General features: G+C 36.9%; 1 protein-coding gene across 2 annotated transcripts; it reads right to left on the reverse strand.

Annotated features, from left to right (window-relative positions):
• Positions 1 to 220: 220 nt before the first annotated feature.
• slc7a2 (solute carrier family 7 member 2) lies at positions 221 to 14,989 on the reverse strand. 2 transcript variants are annotated; one of them, XM_079839597.1, is made up of 12 exons: positions 14,674 to 14,989; positions 12,851 to 13,238; positions 12,615 to 12,770; positions 11,745 to 11,910; positions 11,493 to 11,629; positions 11,191 to 11,413; positions 8,101 to 8,237; positions 6,469 to 6,571; positions 5,726 to 5,925; positions 5,476 to 5,642; positions 3,586 to 3,694; positions 221 to 3,385 (listed from the first exon to the last, which is right to left on the reverse strand). In XM_079839597.1, the coding sequence occupies exons 2-12, from the start codon at positions 13,218 to 13,220 to the stop codon at positions 3,231 to 3,233; spliced, it is 1,923 nt and encodes a 640-aa protein (XP_079695723.1). In that variant the 5' UTR covers positions 13,221 to 13,238; positions 14,674 to 14,989; the 3' UTR covers positions 221 to 3,230. The 2 variants fall into 2 exon arrangements, with proteins under 2 accessions (XP_079695723.1, XP_079695722.1); XM_079839596.1 differs by lacking the exon at positions 8,101 to 8,237 and adding an exon at positions 8,647 to 8,786 and having other exon boundaries at positions 14,674 to 14,903.
• Between the last annotated feature and the right edge of the window lie 4,027 nt (positions 14,990 to 19,016).

The following is a 19,016-nucleotide window of genomic DNA, read 5'->3' on the forward strand; positions in this document are numbered from 1 at the left end:
CTAAACTTGACCTTTGACTGATAGTATTTTTTTTCTCCGTAAGTCAATGGGTCCAATCAACTGTTTCGTTTCTGGCATTCTTCAGAATATCTTTTTTTTTTTGTGCCAGCTCATTATATATTATAAAAAAATTTTAGTTTTTTCCTGAGGACACTGAACTTTACTAGAACTCAAATGGAATAGTTTGTTCCAATAGATAATAATGTGGGAAACTTTGTTTAAAAACGGGGAGAAATCATTTATTGCTTTGTATTTAACCACTTTGCAATGTTTTGACCATGGCACAATCCACACATTAAACAAAGAAAAAAAACCTATACAAAGGCTCTAAACAGAATATTTGATGTGCAATATTTTTAATGAGACTAACACATTTGTATTAATCCTTGTGCCACAATCCTCTCCATGACTCATTTCCATTGCATTTCCACCGCAGAGAAGAACTTGAGTGCTAGTTAGCAGAAGAAACACTTTCAGATGCTCAGGTTGTCCATTCTTAGACCACTGCTGGCATAACTTAAGTGGATTACACAGTTTGTCATATATTGAATGACTACAGTGAACTAGTGTAGACTGATGATTATTCATTACAAAGTTAATGAAAAAGTCTAAAAATATATAGCAAGTAAGTAAAGTGAATAAAAAGGTAATTTTACAAGACAAAACACTGATTACATACATAACTTGCTCCTCTTCAACGTCATCAGACCTGGTTGTTAAACAACAGGTTGACCTATGAATACTGTACATATGTCAAACATTTAACAATGACTACACAAACACATGTAACATGGATACAAATAAAAAGTATAGTGTTTATCAAAATACAAGAAATATTGTTATCTGAGCAGTTTAACATCTCTGGCACGTACAATAAGTTGTGGTCAATAGAATTCATCCTAATTCTTAGAATTAAACACTTTAACAAGAAAGTCAAACGTGTAAAAGCTGGGTGTTCACCAATATCTGCAATTCATAGTTTTCCTAATATCTAATGTTCCACATTATTTGATAATGCCACTTTACCACACATTTGTCCCATACCTTTATGTGACCCTGGACAACAAAACCAGTCATAAGGGACAATTTTTGGAAATTGAAACTAAATAAGCTTTATGATTTATGTTGTATTAGAATAGGATCATATTTGGCCGAGATACAATTATTAAAATCTGGAATCTGAGGGTGCAAAAAAATCTAAATATTGAGAAAATCACCATTAAAGTTGTCCAAATAAAGCCCTTAGAAATGCATATTACAAATAATAATACATTTTTATATATATTTACAGTAGGAAATGTACAAACTATCTCCATGGAACATGATTTGATATCCTAATGATTTTGGGCATAAAAGTAAAATTTATAATTTTGACCCATACAATGTATTGTCGGTTATTGCCACAAATATACCCGTGTGACATGACTGGTTTTGTGGTCCAGGGTCTTATGTATGCTTTTTTTCATCCTTTTTTTAATTTAACAAACTGTGGAAATCTTAATACTTTATAGAAATTAAAAACATGCTTTCCTATTTCTGTTCCCAAACACATTTAAAAGCAAATTGCTCACGTCTTACAGGGGTGTAAATATTTGCTCTGACAATAATTCAATGCTATTCTACTTAGCCTATTTTTTAATGATGCAATGACAATTTAAACATTAAAGAAGATTGAAATTAGTTTACAATTAATTAATTTTCAACTATATTCTTAAATCAAAAGTATAAGTGGAATGACAATTTATATTGGTACACTCTTAAAAATAAAGGCTCTTTATTGGCACTGATGGTTCCATGAAGAATCTTTAACATCCATAGAACCTTTCCATTGCACAAAAGGTCCCTTAAAGTGGAAGTTCTTCAGATTATTACAATGCTCTTCTTAAGAACTGTTCACTGAAAGGTTCTTTGGAAACCCAAAAATTGTTCTTCTAATGTGAAAACCTCCTTCTGGAACCTTTATTTTTAAGGGCATTTTCACACCTGGCTCATTTAGAGCATATTTTTTTTTAAAACCTGGAACTTTTTCGCCCTCTCTCGGTTCATTTAGGTATGCATGTATGAACACGGCAATCATGCTCGGATCCACACCAAAAAAAGCATACAAAAGGTCATCCTGCTTGAAAACGAATTCTGGATCGATTCAATGACCCACTGAACCAGGCTGTATCACAACATAAGATGGGTAATTACGTACGTTAGAAAGCAGATGCTTTAGCCAAGGAGACCATAGAAAATTCAGAAATAGAATTTCCAAATCAGAGGGCTAATAAAAAGAGCAATACAATGAATGTGGCAAGAATTGGGGGATAAGGGAAGACACTATAAAAAGGGAGGTAGGCTATAAGAGAGCGGTTTGTGGAAATAGAGGGGAAGATACGGTTATTTCTCGTCTCCGAATAGGACACACTGCATATCATTGGAAAACATGATGGCTTATGTAGCACATGTAGACACCCAGTGACAGTGGAGCAGGTTATATCACATTGCATCAGAATATAAACATAAAAGGTTAATGTTAGAAAATCGAATCAAGTCATTAGGTATAATGATGCCACATTGATGCTCCACACTCCATCTCAGTAGGTGGCGGAAATGCACAATACAGTTGCATGCCAACCGCCACTAAATCAAAAGAAGAATTATGTATGTTGCGTGAAATGTAACAGTTTTTGTTTAGCTAATGCCTCTTAAAAAGGATTGTGGGTTAACCTGTGGGTAAGATGAAAAAGTTTACAAGGTGTTTAGCGAACGTCTCAAAGTGAGCTTTAATTGCGCCATGTAACCGTGTCGTGCGAAGGCTAAAAAACTTTGACAACAATACACTTCATAAAAGTCTGAGAGTTCAGGCGATGAAAAAGCTAGGTTTGTCAGGTGAGAGGTCACATGACTTGTATTAACATATGAAATGTTGCCTTGTGAAAGCAAACCGAACCAAAAAACGACTTTAATCTACAGTTATGAAAACGCCCTAAGAGTGTATAAATAGTCAATTCCATAATCAATACATTGAATTTCATCAAATGTCAGATCATACACCGCTAATGTCCTATTACATGATATGATCCCATCCCAGGTGAGCGAAAGCATCAACACTGAGAGGTGCTGCAGTGATTGTTCATGATGGCAGTGACTGTAAAGGCAGAGCTGAATACACAGAGCTCAGGTCTGTCAGCTGGTTGGTGAATGCTAGTTACAGCTAGTTACTGTCAGAGTTTGTCTGCTGTTCTTTAACATGGACTAGTCTTCTCTATGTGCGTCACATACTCCACAGTGCCTTCATTTCCAGTCAGTTTCTTTTTCTCCGCTGCAACGCTACAGTTCTGTATATGCCTCTTGCGTTCATCACTATGCCACATTCCATATCCAAAATAAATGAGGAAGCCTGTGGATTGATATCAAAGTTAAGATTTATATCAAATTTGCATGTCAAACTTATTTTAAGTCATTGTTTACTAAAAAGGGACAAAAGGAAAAACAGCAATGAGACCTTTAGATTTGTTTGAATGTGGGTTAGGATTGCATGCTGCGTGCGTGCGTGCGTGCGTGTGCGTGTGTGTGCGTTTACCCAAAGACTGCACGTACCTATGGCCATCCAGATGGAGAAACGGATCCATGTGTCTCCGCTGAGCTGAACCATGAGATACACGTTGACAAATATACTCAAGATGGGTAGAAATGGCAACAGAGGAACCTGAAGCAAAAAATACACGCTGATTCAAACATGTGCTTGACTGCACTCTACTCAGCACTCACTTATGAAATGACCCAGACTAAAAAAGAAGTAACACGATTAATGGAGGCTCTTTCGGGTCATATCACTTTGTTTTTCAAGTCAGATAAGGATAGCACACAATACGGCCCTCCAAAGAACACAGAGTGCTTGGCAAACACAGATATTTTATACAGGCTATTACCCTAAAACTCAGGTCTGTTCTGGGCAGAATACACATCAAGATAAACACAGCAGCAACGGATCAACATGGGGCGCATTTATTAAAGGGTTAGTGCTAAAATGAAAATTCTGTCATTACTCACCTTTATGCCATTTCAACCCTAAAAAGAGAGATTTTAGGCAGAATGTCCATGCTTTTTTTCTATACAGTAAAAGTGAAAGGCAGTCGTTCATACAACTTGTGTATTTTATTGCATGTCTTGAGAGGTCATATGATTCATGCTTTTTGTGCATGAGTGACCAAAATTATGACTACTTTTAGTATCTTAATTGGTTAATATTCACTTTCATTGTATGGAAAAGAGCACAATATGCCTGAATTCTGCCTGCATTCCATAAAACAGGAAGAAAAAATTTGTAACTGTCACAAATACTTGTGAGTATCTACTATGGCTGTGATTTTATTCACCAGGACACAAACTGACCAAAAGCAATTATTGACCAAAAGCAAATATATTGATAATGTTACAATCAGTGTTGGCGGTAACGCATTACAAGTAACTTGAGTTACGTAATAATATTACTTTTTCCAAGTAACTAGTAAAGTAACGCATTACTTTTCGAATTTACAACAAAATATCTGAGTTACTTTTTCATATTAATATGACTGACAGCTCTCCTGCCCCCGTGTTGAGAAAAATAAGTGCAGAGACGTCGTGTGTGTAAACATGATGGTTATTGTAGTTCTAGACTAAATGTGAGCATTTATTTATCTCACTTGCACAATAAAGATTCTGTACTCCTCAAAATTAATAAAATCAGTCAAATGCAAAATCAGAGTACTATGCAAACCTCCAATAATTAAATGTTAAATAAAACAACAATTTTTATGCATTTAATCTACCTTTATATTTAATTTACCAATGTCTTGCTGCTGACCTTTGATGATGAAAATTACTAGATTTTTTGTTTTTATTGGTAAAACTTTTTTCTCCTGCATCCTATTCTACCATTATGCAGAATGGCAGCACAGCAGAGCTGCGCCCTCTACTGTTCATGCGTGAATTTGCATTTTTACCTCAGCCTGGGGCTTATTATTTAAATTTTGGTATGAAGAGGTCTTTACCGTTGCACAAAAATATAACTTTTTTGTTATAAAAAAAACAAAAACAAGCCCAGCCCAGGTGAGAAAAAGTAACGCAAAAGTAACGTAACGCATTACTTTTCTTAAAAAGTAACTAAGCAACTCAATTAGTTACTTTTTAAGGGAGTAACGCAATATTGTAATGCATTACTTTTCAGAGTAACTTTCCCCAACACTGGTTACAATAGATTTCAATTTCAAACAGTTCTTTTTGAACTTTCCATTCATCAAAGAATCCTAAAGAATGTATCATGGTTGCAACAAAAAATATTAAGCAGCACAACTGTTTTAACATTGATAATAATAAGAACCAAATCAGCATATTAGAATGATTTCTGAAGGATCATATGAGTATAAGAGCATAATAAACTTTATCACACTTTTGAACAGTAGTATAATATGTTTAGGACAACTTTTTGATTTCAAACCTACGTACCATAAAGGAAACTTTCTTCCTCGTCTGAGGTTGTCTGCAAATTAGAAGGATGCACATGGTGAAGATGAACAAAGACGCGGCCAAGACCCCCAGGGCCCAAGGCTCCATGGCAATAATGGCCTGTCCGTAGTATGTGTTGAGTGTGCTCACAACACACACGACAAGCACTGCAGGGAAAACAGACACAGATCAGGATGACTACCTAATTCTCGTCAGCTATAGACTTGCTAAAAACTGCTGCTGTACTAACCCAAGATGATAACAGATGCATTGACGGCTGTGGAGGTCTGTTCGGTGGGCAGCAGTGGAGGGTTGAGCAGAGAGCGCAGGGTTATGCCTCCATCTTTCAGCATGTTCAGATGAGACTCAGACTCTGTCAGCTCAGACTCACCGACCTCTTCCTTGCCTTCATTGATCCTAGACCTCTCAAACGCAGCATCTGGCTGATACCTGACACATACATTTTATATTAGAATAGCTGCTTATACCACTAGAACCAGAGTCTACAGAGACTATCACAAGAAAATTGTCTATATTAAATGAACTGAGAACTGACACATGACCACTCCATGGCAGATTACTCAATAGTACACACATCATTGTACCAACTAGTTGATTAGGGTAAACATGTATTTCACCAAGTACAACATGTTCCTGGATCAACATTCCAATCAACCAATCAGATTTGAGGGACAAGTTTTCAGTCTATGTCAGGTTTAGACTTGTTAAGGGTTAGGTGCTTCTACATCAGTGTTATCATTTCCCTCTGATTTTAGGGAGAAGTTATGGGTAGGGTTAGGACGAAATATTCAGACAGAAATGTTGTTCCAGGATCAACTTAATATGTTGATCCATGAACATGTCTTACTTGGCAAAATCACAGTCACCACTTAGTTCTGCCACTAGTCGGCGCATCATTAAGATGCAAACAAATTTTGGTCAAGACAATATAAATTCTTGAAATTAATATTTTGAAAATGAAATTTTACTAACCTGAGGATAAGAACGCAAGCAGCCACTAATGAGTACGCCAGCAAAGTTCCAATAGACATCATGTCCACCAGCGCTTTCAAGTCAAACAGAAAAGCCATGATAGCTGTTGGTGAAACAATAGCTGATCAGATGGAGTTTCAAAATAATACATCAAATGCATGCATATCACAAACTATAAGAACTTGCATAAATTAAACGTTTTACATACATTGGCTCTAATAATTTAGACCCTTAAGTCACACTTAAAATGCACATATTTTATGACATAATTTAAATATCTCTATTTTCTCAGAAATAATAAGAAAAATTGCAATACTTGCAAAGTTGACAACCAGAACAGTATATCTAATGTTTTGTATTGAATACACTTTTTTGTGATGAAAAAAATGTGTTGTAGCCTATTCAAATAAATTCCAATCGGTCTCATATTATATTGATAATTAATGCAATATCATTCATACATTTATAAGTGTGGCTTGGTTGTATGAACCCATAAATACATCAACAGAGCATGCACAGTTTATTATTTTGTATTCATTTAATGAATTGGTAATACTTTATAATAAGGTCACGTTTGTTCTCATTAGTTAATGTAACATGAAATAACAATGAGCAATACATTTATTACTATATTTATTAATCTTTTGTAATGTTAGTTAAAAAAACAGTGTTTTTTTCATGTTAGTTCACAGTACATTAACTAACGTTAATAAATACAGCTTTTGATTTTAATTATGTATTAGTAAATGTTGAAATTAACACTAACTAAGATCAATAATGAAGAAGTATTGTCCATTCTTAATTCTTAAGCTAACTAATGAAACCTTATTGTAAAGTGTTACAAATAAATTAAATCATCTTATTTTGAAGAGCCTGATTATGAAAGTATGGAATTTCCAATATAATGTAGTGTATTAGTCATCATCAATGAGATACAGATACTGTGGGACTTAAATCACAGTCTTTATCCATAATAAATGCTGATTCCTTCAACAGTGGATGACTTTAAACTCAGGATGCAATAGCATTGGTATCCTCTTATGAAATCCACACCAGATGTGCCCTATGACTTCATATACAGGTGCTCAGACTTCCCTCACAGTAAGAAGGCGGTGTACTAACAAACATACAGTGCTACAGTATAGGCTTAACATGTGCAATGTGCAGGGGGCTCCAAAAATCAAATCTGCCCTGTGTCCTCATCCCCCGACTAAGCTTCCCCTCTGCTTTCTCATTCCTTAGAAGTCCTCAGAATCCATAAGCATCCACTGAGTGACCCCTGCTAGCATCAAAGTGCTGTATTAACACTGTGGGGGAAGTACTAAGACTCTCTCCCTGCAGCTGTCATCAGTAGATTAGACATCTGCACCTGACACATCAGTCTATATATACAGTGAAGGTAATTTCCTTTCTTAACTTCACCATGCACTCTACATATCACTTTTGCATGCAATAAATAACATTTACAGTCATTATACATACTGTATATTCCCACAGATTATCACCACCACCAACACCACAGTGAAAGCATGCTTCCATTAACGGGGTAATTAAGCAGGCACACTGCACCTCCACCAGGCGGACACAAACAGGTCAGCAGGCCATGCGAGGCCTACCTCGTTCTTAGCTTACCCGCGGTAGTGCCCGCTGCCATAGTGGCAGCCACTGGCGATTGACGCTTACTCACTTTGGAAAGAAATCTGAATAGCACGCCATCTCGTGCCATGGCAAACAGAATGCGGGGAAGAGGGAACAAAGAACCTAACAGGCTAAAAACAAAAAAGGAGTCATGGTTCAGACACCTGCAACTCTGGAGGGAAAAGAACATATTAACCAACACCGGCAAGTGTGAAGGAGCAAATAGCAGAACTCAAAAAAGAGCATTTTCTTGCCAATAAAATATTTTGGAGATAAGCATAAATAGACACATCTATATTCACTAAATTAACTGCCATGGCTTATTAATTCCCTTGATTTATCCAGGCCTGGAAGTTACAGTCTTTAAAAAAAATACTGATATTTCCAGGTTTTTTCGTCACTGTTGGAACCCTGTAAGAGATGAATTTGACGTATGTTCCCATAGAATAATTTCTTATATTGCACATTTCCGCTCTTTTTCACATTTGCCTGGTGGATCCCATTGGTGCTTTGCATAGCAATCGTGCCTCCATCTCTCACCTGCAACTACACCTGAAGACATTGTAGCAACAAGAGGGGTCTTCGTCTTAGGATTGATTTGGGCTAACACTTTGAAAAGCACCCCATCCTGTGCCATAGCATAGATTACACGCGGCATTGGGAAAATGGAGCCCAGCAGACTGCATGTGAGGCAAACACATCAGCAGAAGCAAAGTGTCAATTAATTACATGCTGCAGATCTGATCCCAAACACTTCTACTGCTGTGTACTATTACAGGCATCCACAAACAATGATTTGTATTGTAAAGACAACATGAAATCCAAATTAACACTGTTTACTTTCTTAACACGCATATGGCAGTATGTCGTCTTCTTGTGCATGATTGATGAGTGTATGTCATTCCACAGAAAACAAAATGGTTGTTTCGACCGATATCACCAGTCTCTTTTATGTTTTTTAACTCCTCCCCTCCAATCATAGGATATATAGACAATACTTTTCATTAAATCAATTCCCATACATTGATTTACATTACATAAGTTATACAGGTTGCCAAATGCTGTTTCATGTTGACTTTAGGACATTTGACAGCACATCATTGTATAGCACTTAGCAAATGAAGCAAATGGGACCAGACGTACAGTTAAATCATCTTCATTTTTTCCTGGGAGTTTTGCACATGGCCTATAGGCTATGGTATCCTAATGTTTAATTACATTTTTTTTTAAATGCTACGAGTATTCAAAGAAAAGTGGCTCCAATCAAAATGATTGGTCTTTTATAGCAATAGAGTGCAACAGATGTCAGAAGTAAAAACTCCATTCATTTTCTCCATAGGGAAATTGATTTTTAACAATAACTTATAAACCTTACTGTGAGCGACAAGGTTGTCAATACATGGTATTTGCTTCTGTTGATGATGTCAGCCGGAATTATTTCAAATGCCACCAATCAGTGTCGAAACATGCAGAGCCAAAAGATCTTGACGTATTCGAGTAAGTCTCCCTATTGTCTTAAAATACTTACATTTTTTAATATATAGGCCTACGCATATTTTGCAATAAATGTAAAATATATTAAAAATATATATATATTAAAAAAAAGCAGGCTAAGATAACTATAACGAAAAAAATAAATTATGTTTAACCCTATGTTTAGCCAAAATCCACATTAGAAAGAAGGGCCTCTGATTAGCATGCTATTTGATTGGCATGCTAAGCTATTTAGCATAGGACAACAAACGCTGTGACAGTCGACTTCAGAAAGTAATTTTTTGGGAACAGTAGCGAATATCAAAAATCTGTTCAGTCATTTCTGTGCGGCCGATTTTGGACAAAATTGGGCAAAATTGAAAAAACATTTTTTTTTAATTTGCTCAAATATGGCGGACAGTCACATTGTCAGAAAATTACAAATTAGATATTGTCGGAATTGGCAACACGTCGGCATTATAAGCGTTTTTGCAAAAAAAAACTTATAACTCTGGAATACTAAGTGGTGCTGTGTTTAAACGCCTCATGTACATTCAGGATGATGATACCTTCCAAATTTTTTATGCCGATATGTCAAAGCGTTTAAAGAAATGGCAAATTATGACAAAATTAAAAATGGCGGCCCGACGGTTCACCTGATCCTGGTAAAATCTGTAGCCCCGGATTCGGCATGACACCAATTCATAGACACCATGATTTCATCATGAACATCATGATTTTTTGGCAAAAGTTATTAGCACAAAAATATATTATATATAAATCTAAATTTTTAAATGAGTAGTTTTATATTTCTCCATCTTTCTTAATTGAATCTGTCTATCACAAAAGCCATTAAGTATGCAGGCTTGTACCTTTGTAATTTTGTCTGATTTTCAAAGTTTGTAATGTTATGATTAACCTCATAGCAGGTTGGCTTGCTTCAGGGCTTAAAATGCTTTAACAAAGAATTTTTTTAAATCCTTATGGGAGAAATGAATGGGAAAAAATACTTCCGGAACCAATGCAGCTGAAAAAGTGGATGGCACTGTTGCACTCCATAGGTTCAAAATAAGAGGTTGTATACTTTACCAATCACACACCCAGAGGTTTTTGAACATAATTAAGACTAATATTAGAGAAAATCTAATAAACAGTAAAACTGTCCAAATACTGTTTGATTAGTGGCGTGTAATTCATGCAGCTTTAGGGAGCCTTGCTAAATGCCAAACAATAGTCCTAACTGATTTATGTCACCAGGAAAAAAACAGAAACACATTCCACAAGAACATTTTGTTCCGAAAGAGAGCAAGTATAAACCTGGATTTAAAAAAAGCGAAAAATACAATGTGATTAATTAAATGCTATGCGTAATTATTTATACAGATGCTCTCTTTCAAACAAACCACCATCATTAGGGATGCAAAGCATAGGAATCAGTCCACCACAAACCCAACTAAGAACTCCATAAAAATTCATTAGGAAAGTTGTGTTTGACCAAATGACAAAATTAATAAGCACTTTTATGTGACTATGGTATTCAAAGTGTTTGATATAAGCATGCTGTCTTAGCCAGCAGCCAACAACATTATGGGAGCAAAGAACGATGTTTACCTGGTTGAGAGAGCACAGAGCGATCCTGCCGCTACTACATATTTCGCAGGCCCCCAGCCCACATATTCAAAAGCTAAAGGTAGAGGACTCCTCTCATCCAGCAGGTAGTAGGGCATCATGAGGGTGAGAGCCGCTGACACACCAAAGTAGGCAAGGAAGCAGACCAGCAGGGAAACAACTATACCAATGGGAATGGCCCTCTGGGGATTCTTCACCTCCTCACCTGGTCAGAATCACAAATATCAGCACAGTCAAGATCAGATTGGAGGACCACAAATAACTGTGCACAAGTGACTGAATACCTGTGGTTGCAATGCAGTCAAATCCCACAAAGGCGTAAAAGCATGTGGCTGCACCAGCAAGTGTCCCGCTAAAGCCAAAAGGCAAAAAGCCCCCTACCCCGTAATCGCTGGTGACATTAGCAGTGTGTGAGAGATTCCTGCAATGAGAATTCATTTTTGAATGGTTATGATCCCCAGAAATTCACACATCAGGCTGGCATAATTCGTCAACATATAAAAGAAGAGAAGGAATAAGAAAGATATATTCTTCACCTTTTGATAATGGTGACATTTATGAGAGATTCTTCTGAAATATTCCAATTGAGCGCATCTCCTTTGACAAATCCAGAGATGATAACAAACATCAGCACAAGCACATTTACAGCTGTGAAGATTTTGTTGACCCAAGCTGATTCTTTCACCCCAAAGGAGAGAAGACCTGTGAAAAAAAAGGACGGTGACAGACATTGAAACTCAATTTAGGGAAAATGCATGTGAGATTCAGAAATAATTTATGTCTAATAGTACTAAACTTAAAGGATAAAAGACATATAAACATGTATTCATTTAACAGATGAGGAATCTAACCAGTGTTGGTGTAACACATTACTAAGTAATTAATGACTTTTCTCTTGAAAAAGTAAAGTAAGGGATTACTCTTTATTTTTCTGTGCTTTGATTACAGTTACTTCAGATGTAATTGCATTAGAAAAATTATATATAAAAAACAATTGTGGATTTAACATCAAAATTTAAGGTCTTTTGTTAAAATGTATATTTTTAATGTAACCTTCTCCCTTCAAATACTTTGGTCAGTTCAAGAATAATTTATGCAATTTAATGTTATTTATTTGAAAAAATATAAAGATCAGTTTCACTGTTCGAGGGTGATATGGGATTTATAATAAGTAATGTAATACTTATAAAATACAGTAATTAGTATCATCTAATTACACTGTTTAAGATGTAATTAGTAGCTATAGTAATTCATGACTTTTTTTAGAGTAACTTACCCAACACTGATTTCAACTAGCTATTAAGCAATAACATGAGGTGCTAATAATACAAAGTTTCAATCATTGTCCAGAATTGTGCATGCAAGAACGAAGTGAGTGAATTTACTAAGAGACTTTTTTTGGTTACCTGACAGGAGTAAGATCAGGCAGACAGCAAAAAAATCAGGGTACTCTGCCAGGCCAGGCAAACTCATTTTGAAGTACATTTTGCAGAACCTTTCAATGTGGCCCCCTATAAGCTCATCAAATGTCCCACTCCAGGCACGTGCCACACTAGAGGTCCCTGTCCCAATAGAATATCCGTTTATGTTGGAAAAATATAACACATCAATATGCTTTAACTTATTACTAATTCATAATTACCAATGACGTATGACAGAATGAGGTTCCATCCTGTGATGAAGGCCCAGAGCTCCCCCACGGTCACATAGCTGTACAGATAGGCCGAGCCCGTCTTAGGTACCCGCGCACCAAACTCAGCATAACACAGGCCGGCCATCACAGATGCTAGAGCAGCGATGAGAAAGGACACCACGATACTGGGGCCAGAATTGCCTTTGGCCACCTCCCCGGCGAGCACATAGACACCGGCCCCCAGGGTACTTCCCACCCCGAGGGCAATGAGATCAACTGTGGAGAGGCAGCGGCACAGCTTGGACTCCTCCAGACAGTCCTGGTCCACATTCTTCCTCCTCACAAGGGAGCGGCAAAATGTGAGGCAATGTTCCAGCATTCTTCCTCTAAGCACAAACTGTCAAGACAGATTTTTTGTCAAATAAACAAAATCAAGTACTACTGTATAATTGTTTTTCTAGTGTTGAGTATTTGCCAATAGATAGTATATGATTTCTTTTCTTTACTGTTTTTTTTTTGGAGATGATTTGACTACAGAATAAATGCAAAGATCAGTAGTATTGGTTGGGAACCAAAGTGAAGCTGAGGCATGTAAAAGAAAAACTGTATTATTCAATTGCACTCTTGGCCTTTGTTCTCACTTGCACATCTCTGTAGTTTTAAGCAGCAGATTTTAGCATTGCCCAATGCTGAATAATGCAAATGCCTTAGGCATTATTGCATAATAGTGGGATAAAGAGTTTTCATTTTGATAGGCGTAGGTATTTGGCACATCGCTTATTGGCCAGTGCGCTTTTGTGCAATTTGTGCATTAGGTTTGAGGATTTATTTGAATGGCTTACAAGTTCATTATAAAAGCTCATTATAAATGTATAAAGTAAAGACTTTTCTTGAACATTTATAAGCATAAGTATGTAGATGACAATACTAGGCTCCTCTATCAATGAAAATGTGTTACATAATACATACCCTTACAGAGTTAATTAAATCCATTTTCTCTTTAAAATGACATATAATATATAAATACACACACATACAGTATATAACATAATATATATCTTTATACACTACCTTTCAAAAGGGTCAGTAATTTTTTTTATATTACTTTCATTCAGCAAAGACAATAAATTGATCAAGTGACAGTAAACATTTTTTTGTTTTTTTTGTTTCTTGAGCAGCAAATCATCCTATTAGAATGATTTCTGAAGGATCAATTAAAAACCTAAAAATTTTAAAATCTTAACCTCAAACTTTTGAATGGTAGTGTACATATTTTGTCACGCACACACATACATTCAAACGGCATACAGAGCAACTTTAGAGATTCAGATTTTTCATTTTGCATGTAAATCAAGTTGCACTAAAGCTGCTTCCTAAATAACTTATTTTACATTACACAAAGATTTAGCACATTGTGATGTGCATGAGAAAATGGCTGGGCATTAGCATTACACTGCATCTGCTTACAACCTGTGAAAGGTGTTAAGGAGTCACACAGGCAGAGACTGACATGCATAAGGCTGTACCTGTGAGCTGTAGCCCTAGGGCTCATCATGCTTTACGGAGCATAACTTGACAAGCAACTCTGAAGCTCAGTTTCAGCCCAGATTATATAATAGCTGAGCCAGACTTTATTCTGTCTTACTGTAATGAGTGAGTGCATATCATTATACTACAGTAACAGGTACAGATTTTGCACATGCGATAATACATGAGAAATGACTTTCATATAACACTCTGCTTTTGGAATAACATGTCTTCAATGGATCTGATTAAAGTATTTAAATGTATGACTGTTATGTATTTGCATAAACAAAGACACTTAAACTTACCGCCTGGTGAAAGAGTAGCAGATGTAGAATCACGTTATGGAAGTAATGCCTTTCTTCTTACGGCTTTCATGCAAACACATACATACACGCCCCCACGCTCACACCTCTCACCGATGTCTTTAAAAAGCTCACAAGCTCAGAGAGATCCAAGTCAGTCCTTCCCAAGTCCAGTCTCAAGTTTGCCCCTTCCTTCCTCTAGCTCAAATGACATGTCAGCCCACAACCACACTAGTTTTACTGCCTACTTTACTCTGGTTTGTCTGAACTTGCCCTGCCCCCCGTGAGGAGGACTGGTCTGGCAGCCATGTGCTGCCCCAAAGAGGAGGAGGGAGACTTGCACTTCACACAGAGGGAGGCAATGCTAATATCGCAATTCAAACAGATCTCTAGGGTTTATGAAAAAACCCTGTGTGTGTGTGTGTGTGTGTGTGTGTGTGTGTGTGTGTGTGTGTGTGTGTGTGTGTGTGTGTGTGTGTGTGTGTGTGTGTGTGTGTGTGTGTGTGTGTTAATAATGCTGCCTGATTCTTTTAGAACATCCTTTTTTTTCCTTTCAAAAACTCCTCATGGCCGAGTAAGTTCCAGCTGCCAGTGCACTTACTGACCACTGATAAACGGTTAAGCAACTGACAATGACAAACATTGAGACAGACAGATCTGTTTGCCCAGTGCAGTCCGGAAGAGTTGCTAAAAGCATGAATGCCGATTGGACAAATAGGTCTGCAAGAGCAATCACAGGTAAAGGGGTTTAATGGGTGATTGCTTCCCTTATATATAAGCTCATGAGCATAGGGATACTTGGTCAATAGGCCTCTTCAAAACGACAGTAGTGCTATATCACAAATCTGATATTGGGGAAAACAGGGTGAGTGTCATTCAGGGCTGACTTTTTGTAACACCCCTGTTACAAAAAAAACCCCAACAAATGCTGGTTAGGTATGTTTTGAAGCATGGCAGCTGGTTTGAGCTGGTTTAAGGTCCTTAGTTGGTCATGAGCTGGTTTAAGCTGGTCCTAAGCAACTAGCTCCAGCTCAGGGCCAGCTTACGAAAACCAACCTTACGAAAATTAAGTCAACTTCAAGTTCGTATTATGAAGAATACTTAAGTAATGTTCAAGTGTATTTTTAAGTATACTTTATGTAGTAAGTAAACTAATAACCATGTGTGCTAGTAGTAAACTTGTAAGCATACTATTCCAATACTGCTTGGGACTAAATTGGCCCACTTTTAGTAGTGTTTAAGTGTACTATAAGTGTAGCAGTAGTAAACTTTAAGTGCACTACTAGGTTTCTCGATTGTACTGCATCTGTACTACAAGTGAACTTATAAGCATACTAGTAGTTCTATTTTCTATTCTAAGTATTCTAGTAGTACTATTTTAATACGTTTTAGTTTATGAAAGTACCCTTCTAGTAGTTTATACATGTACATTTTTTAAGTGTACATAATATACTTATATATATATATATATACACACACTAAAAAAAAAAGGTTTTATATGGCACCAAAAATGGTTCTTGGCTCGTAATATAGCACCAATTTTGGGGCTTCAGTGGTTCTTCATCGGTTCTTTGACTAAGGTGCTATATAGCACCGCTACCATATACTGAACATGTTAAGATATGGTGCTATATAGCACCAAATGTGGTTCCTCTATAATTACGACGAAGAACCATTTTTGGTGCCATATAGAACCTTTTTTTTAGAGTGATATATATATATATATATATATATATATATATATAGGTGCTATATGGCACTAAAAGTGGTTCTTGGTTGTAATCATAGGGGAACCACTTTTGGTGCTATATAACACCATATCTTAACATGTTCTGTATATGGTAGCGGTGCTATATAGCACCTCAGCCAAAGAGCCGGTGAAGAACCGCTGAAGAACCACTGAAGCATCAAGATTGGTGCTATACAGCACTTAAAGAGGTTACCCTATGATTACGAGCCAATAACCACTTTTAGTGCCATATAGCACCATTTTTTTTAGCCATATAGCACAATTTTTCCATACTTTAAATATACCTTTAACTGTACTTTAATTTTAAAAACATTGTATTATAGCTTCATGCCTCCTTTTTTATCAACACTTAAATGTGGCTAAGTTTCATAAAGAAAGGCAACATTTTAAACAAAAAGTTTAAACACAATTACAAGCCAAGTACTTTGAATACTTAATTATACTTTTAAGTATATCTCGATCAAAAGATAGGCCGTAGTAGTATAAGTCAACTTAAGTGCAATTTTAATTTTAAGTATATTTCTAAGTATATAAAAAGTAGACTGAAAGTATACTTTCTTATTTTTAAGTTTAAAAGAAGTATACTAATAGAACACTTGAATAAACTTCTTTTTCTTTAAAGGAAACCAGCTCATGACCATAAACCAGCTGCCATTCTTCAAAACATACCTGTTTTTTCAACAGGGACAATCAAAAGTCCAGTTAAAGAAATGCTTTTTTGGGTGAATTTTTGGTGAACTGCCTCATTTGTATCTGCATTAATTCAATATGGCATCTAACCTGAATAATGGGCCATTCACATATACGTTTTTATATTCCACTATGCTGCTTTTCCATTGTTTCTAAACAAGCCTTCAGAACTGCCTAAATTCTTAGTAGCATAGATTCAACAAGGTGCTGGAAACATTCTTCAGAGATTTAAGTATATTTGAGTATAGAGAACTTATGTTCAAGAAACCAGTTTGAGATTATTTGAGCTTTGTGACATGGCACGTTATCCTGCTGGAAGTAGCCATAAGAAGATGGGTACACTGTGGTCATAAAGGGATGGACATGATCAACTACAATCAGGTAGGCTGCGGCGTTTAAACAATGCTCAATAAGGGGCCCAAACAATGCCAAGAAAATATCTCCCACACCATTGCACCACAAGCAGCCTGAACAGTTGATTCAAGACGGGATGGATCCATGCTTTCATGCCATTCCATCTGAATGTCACAGCAGAAATCGAGACGAGATTGTCCAATTTTGGTGAGCCCGTGCGAATTGTCACCTCAGTTTCCTGATCAGAGCTGACAGGAGTGGCACCCGGTGTGTCTTCTGCTGCTGTGGCCCATCTGCTTCAAGGGTCGATGTGTTGTGCTTTCAGAGATGCTCTTATACATGCCTTGGTTATAACAAGTGTATTTGAGTTACTGTTGCCTTTCTATCAGCTCAAACTAGTCTGGCCATTCTCCTCTGACCTCTGGCATCAAAAGGGCATTTAAGCCCACAGAACTGCCATTCATTATATATTTTATTTTTTTCTGACCATTCTCTGTAAACCCTAGAGATGGTTGTGTGTGAAAATCCCAGTAGATCATCAGTTTCTCAGACCAGCCAGTCTGGCACCAACAACCAAAATCACTTAAAATCACTATTTTTCCCCCATTCAGATGCTCAGTTTGAAATTCAGCAGATCGTCTTGACCATGTCTACATGCCTAAATGCATTGAGTTGCTGCAATGTGATTGGCTGATTACGTATTTGCATAACGAGGAGTTAAACAGGTGTACCTAAAAAGTTACTGGTGAGTGTATATTATACAGTTAAAACGGGGTGTGGTTGGCCACCAGGAGTGAAGAATTAACCTGAAAATGAGGTATTTTGCATGTGCCTCCGATTGTGACATGAATTGTGACATCTTTTGTGCAGTGTGTCAATCTACTTTCTATTTCGAAAAGGTGAAAGCATCTGGTGTAACTGGGAATGAGTCTTCCATCACTCTGCTCTAGCATGTGTCAGACTGTGTTGTTCTTCTCCATCAGTTCATCACCAGTTGTAAGGCTATGTCCATTCTGCGCCCTTTTTCTGAACACCACGGTGAAAGCAAATGCCACCCTGAATGGATGGGTAAGTGAGCACTGCAAACATTCATCCGCTATCCAGGGAAACAGCAGAACGGCTGCTTTACAGACATTCAGGGAATGTGGTTTACAGCATTTGCCAATGCTGGCACAGCCGTCAGGGTAAAGACAGACCTGACATGAATCAAAAGAAGTTACATCTAAAGCCTGGTGCAACTTTTTGCTAAAATAACTTTCGAAACATCATGAGATGTGTACGAACAGAACAGAATCGATTGGTTTATTTTACATTACCAGCCTCTAAATTGCATGACAATTGCACTGTTGGTCTGAAACCTAGAGGCCTTTTTCGGGTGAAAAATTAAGTCCAAAGGGCAGCTATACTAATCTGCCAATAGTCCAACACAGTGTAGAGAACAAAAGAAGACCAGATCCTTTGAGAAATGGGAAGAGACCTGTTGAACTGCACATTCATTTCAGGTCATACAACCGATTTTTCCCAAAATGAGTAATAGGGTTTCCACTGCTTC

Source organism: Gobio gobio, assembly GCF_949357685.1.
Source record: "Gobio gobio genome assembly, chromosome: 16".
In the NCBI taxonomy this organism is placed as follows: Eukaryota; Metazoa; Chordata; class Actinopteri; order Cypriniformes; family Gobionidae; genus Gobio; species Gobio gobio.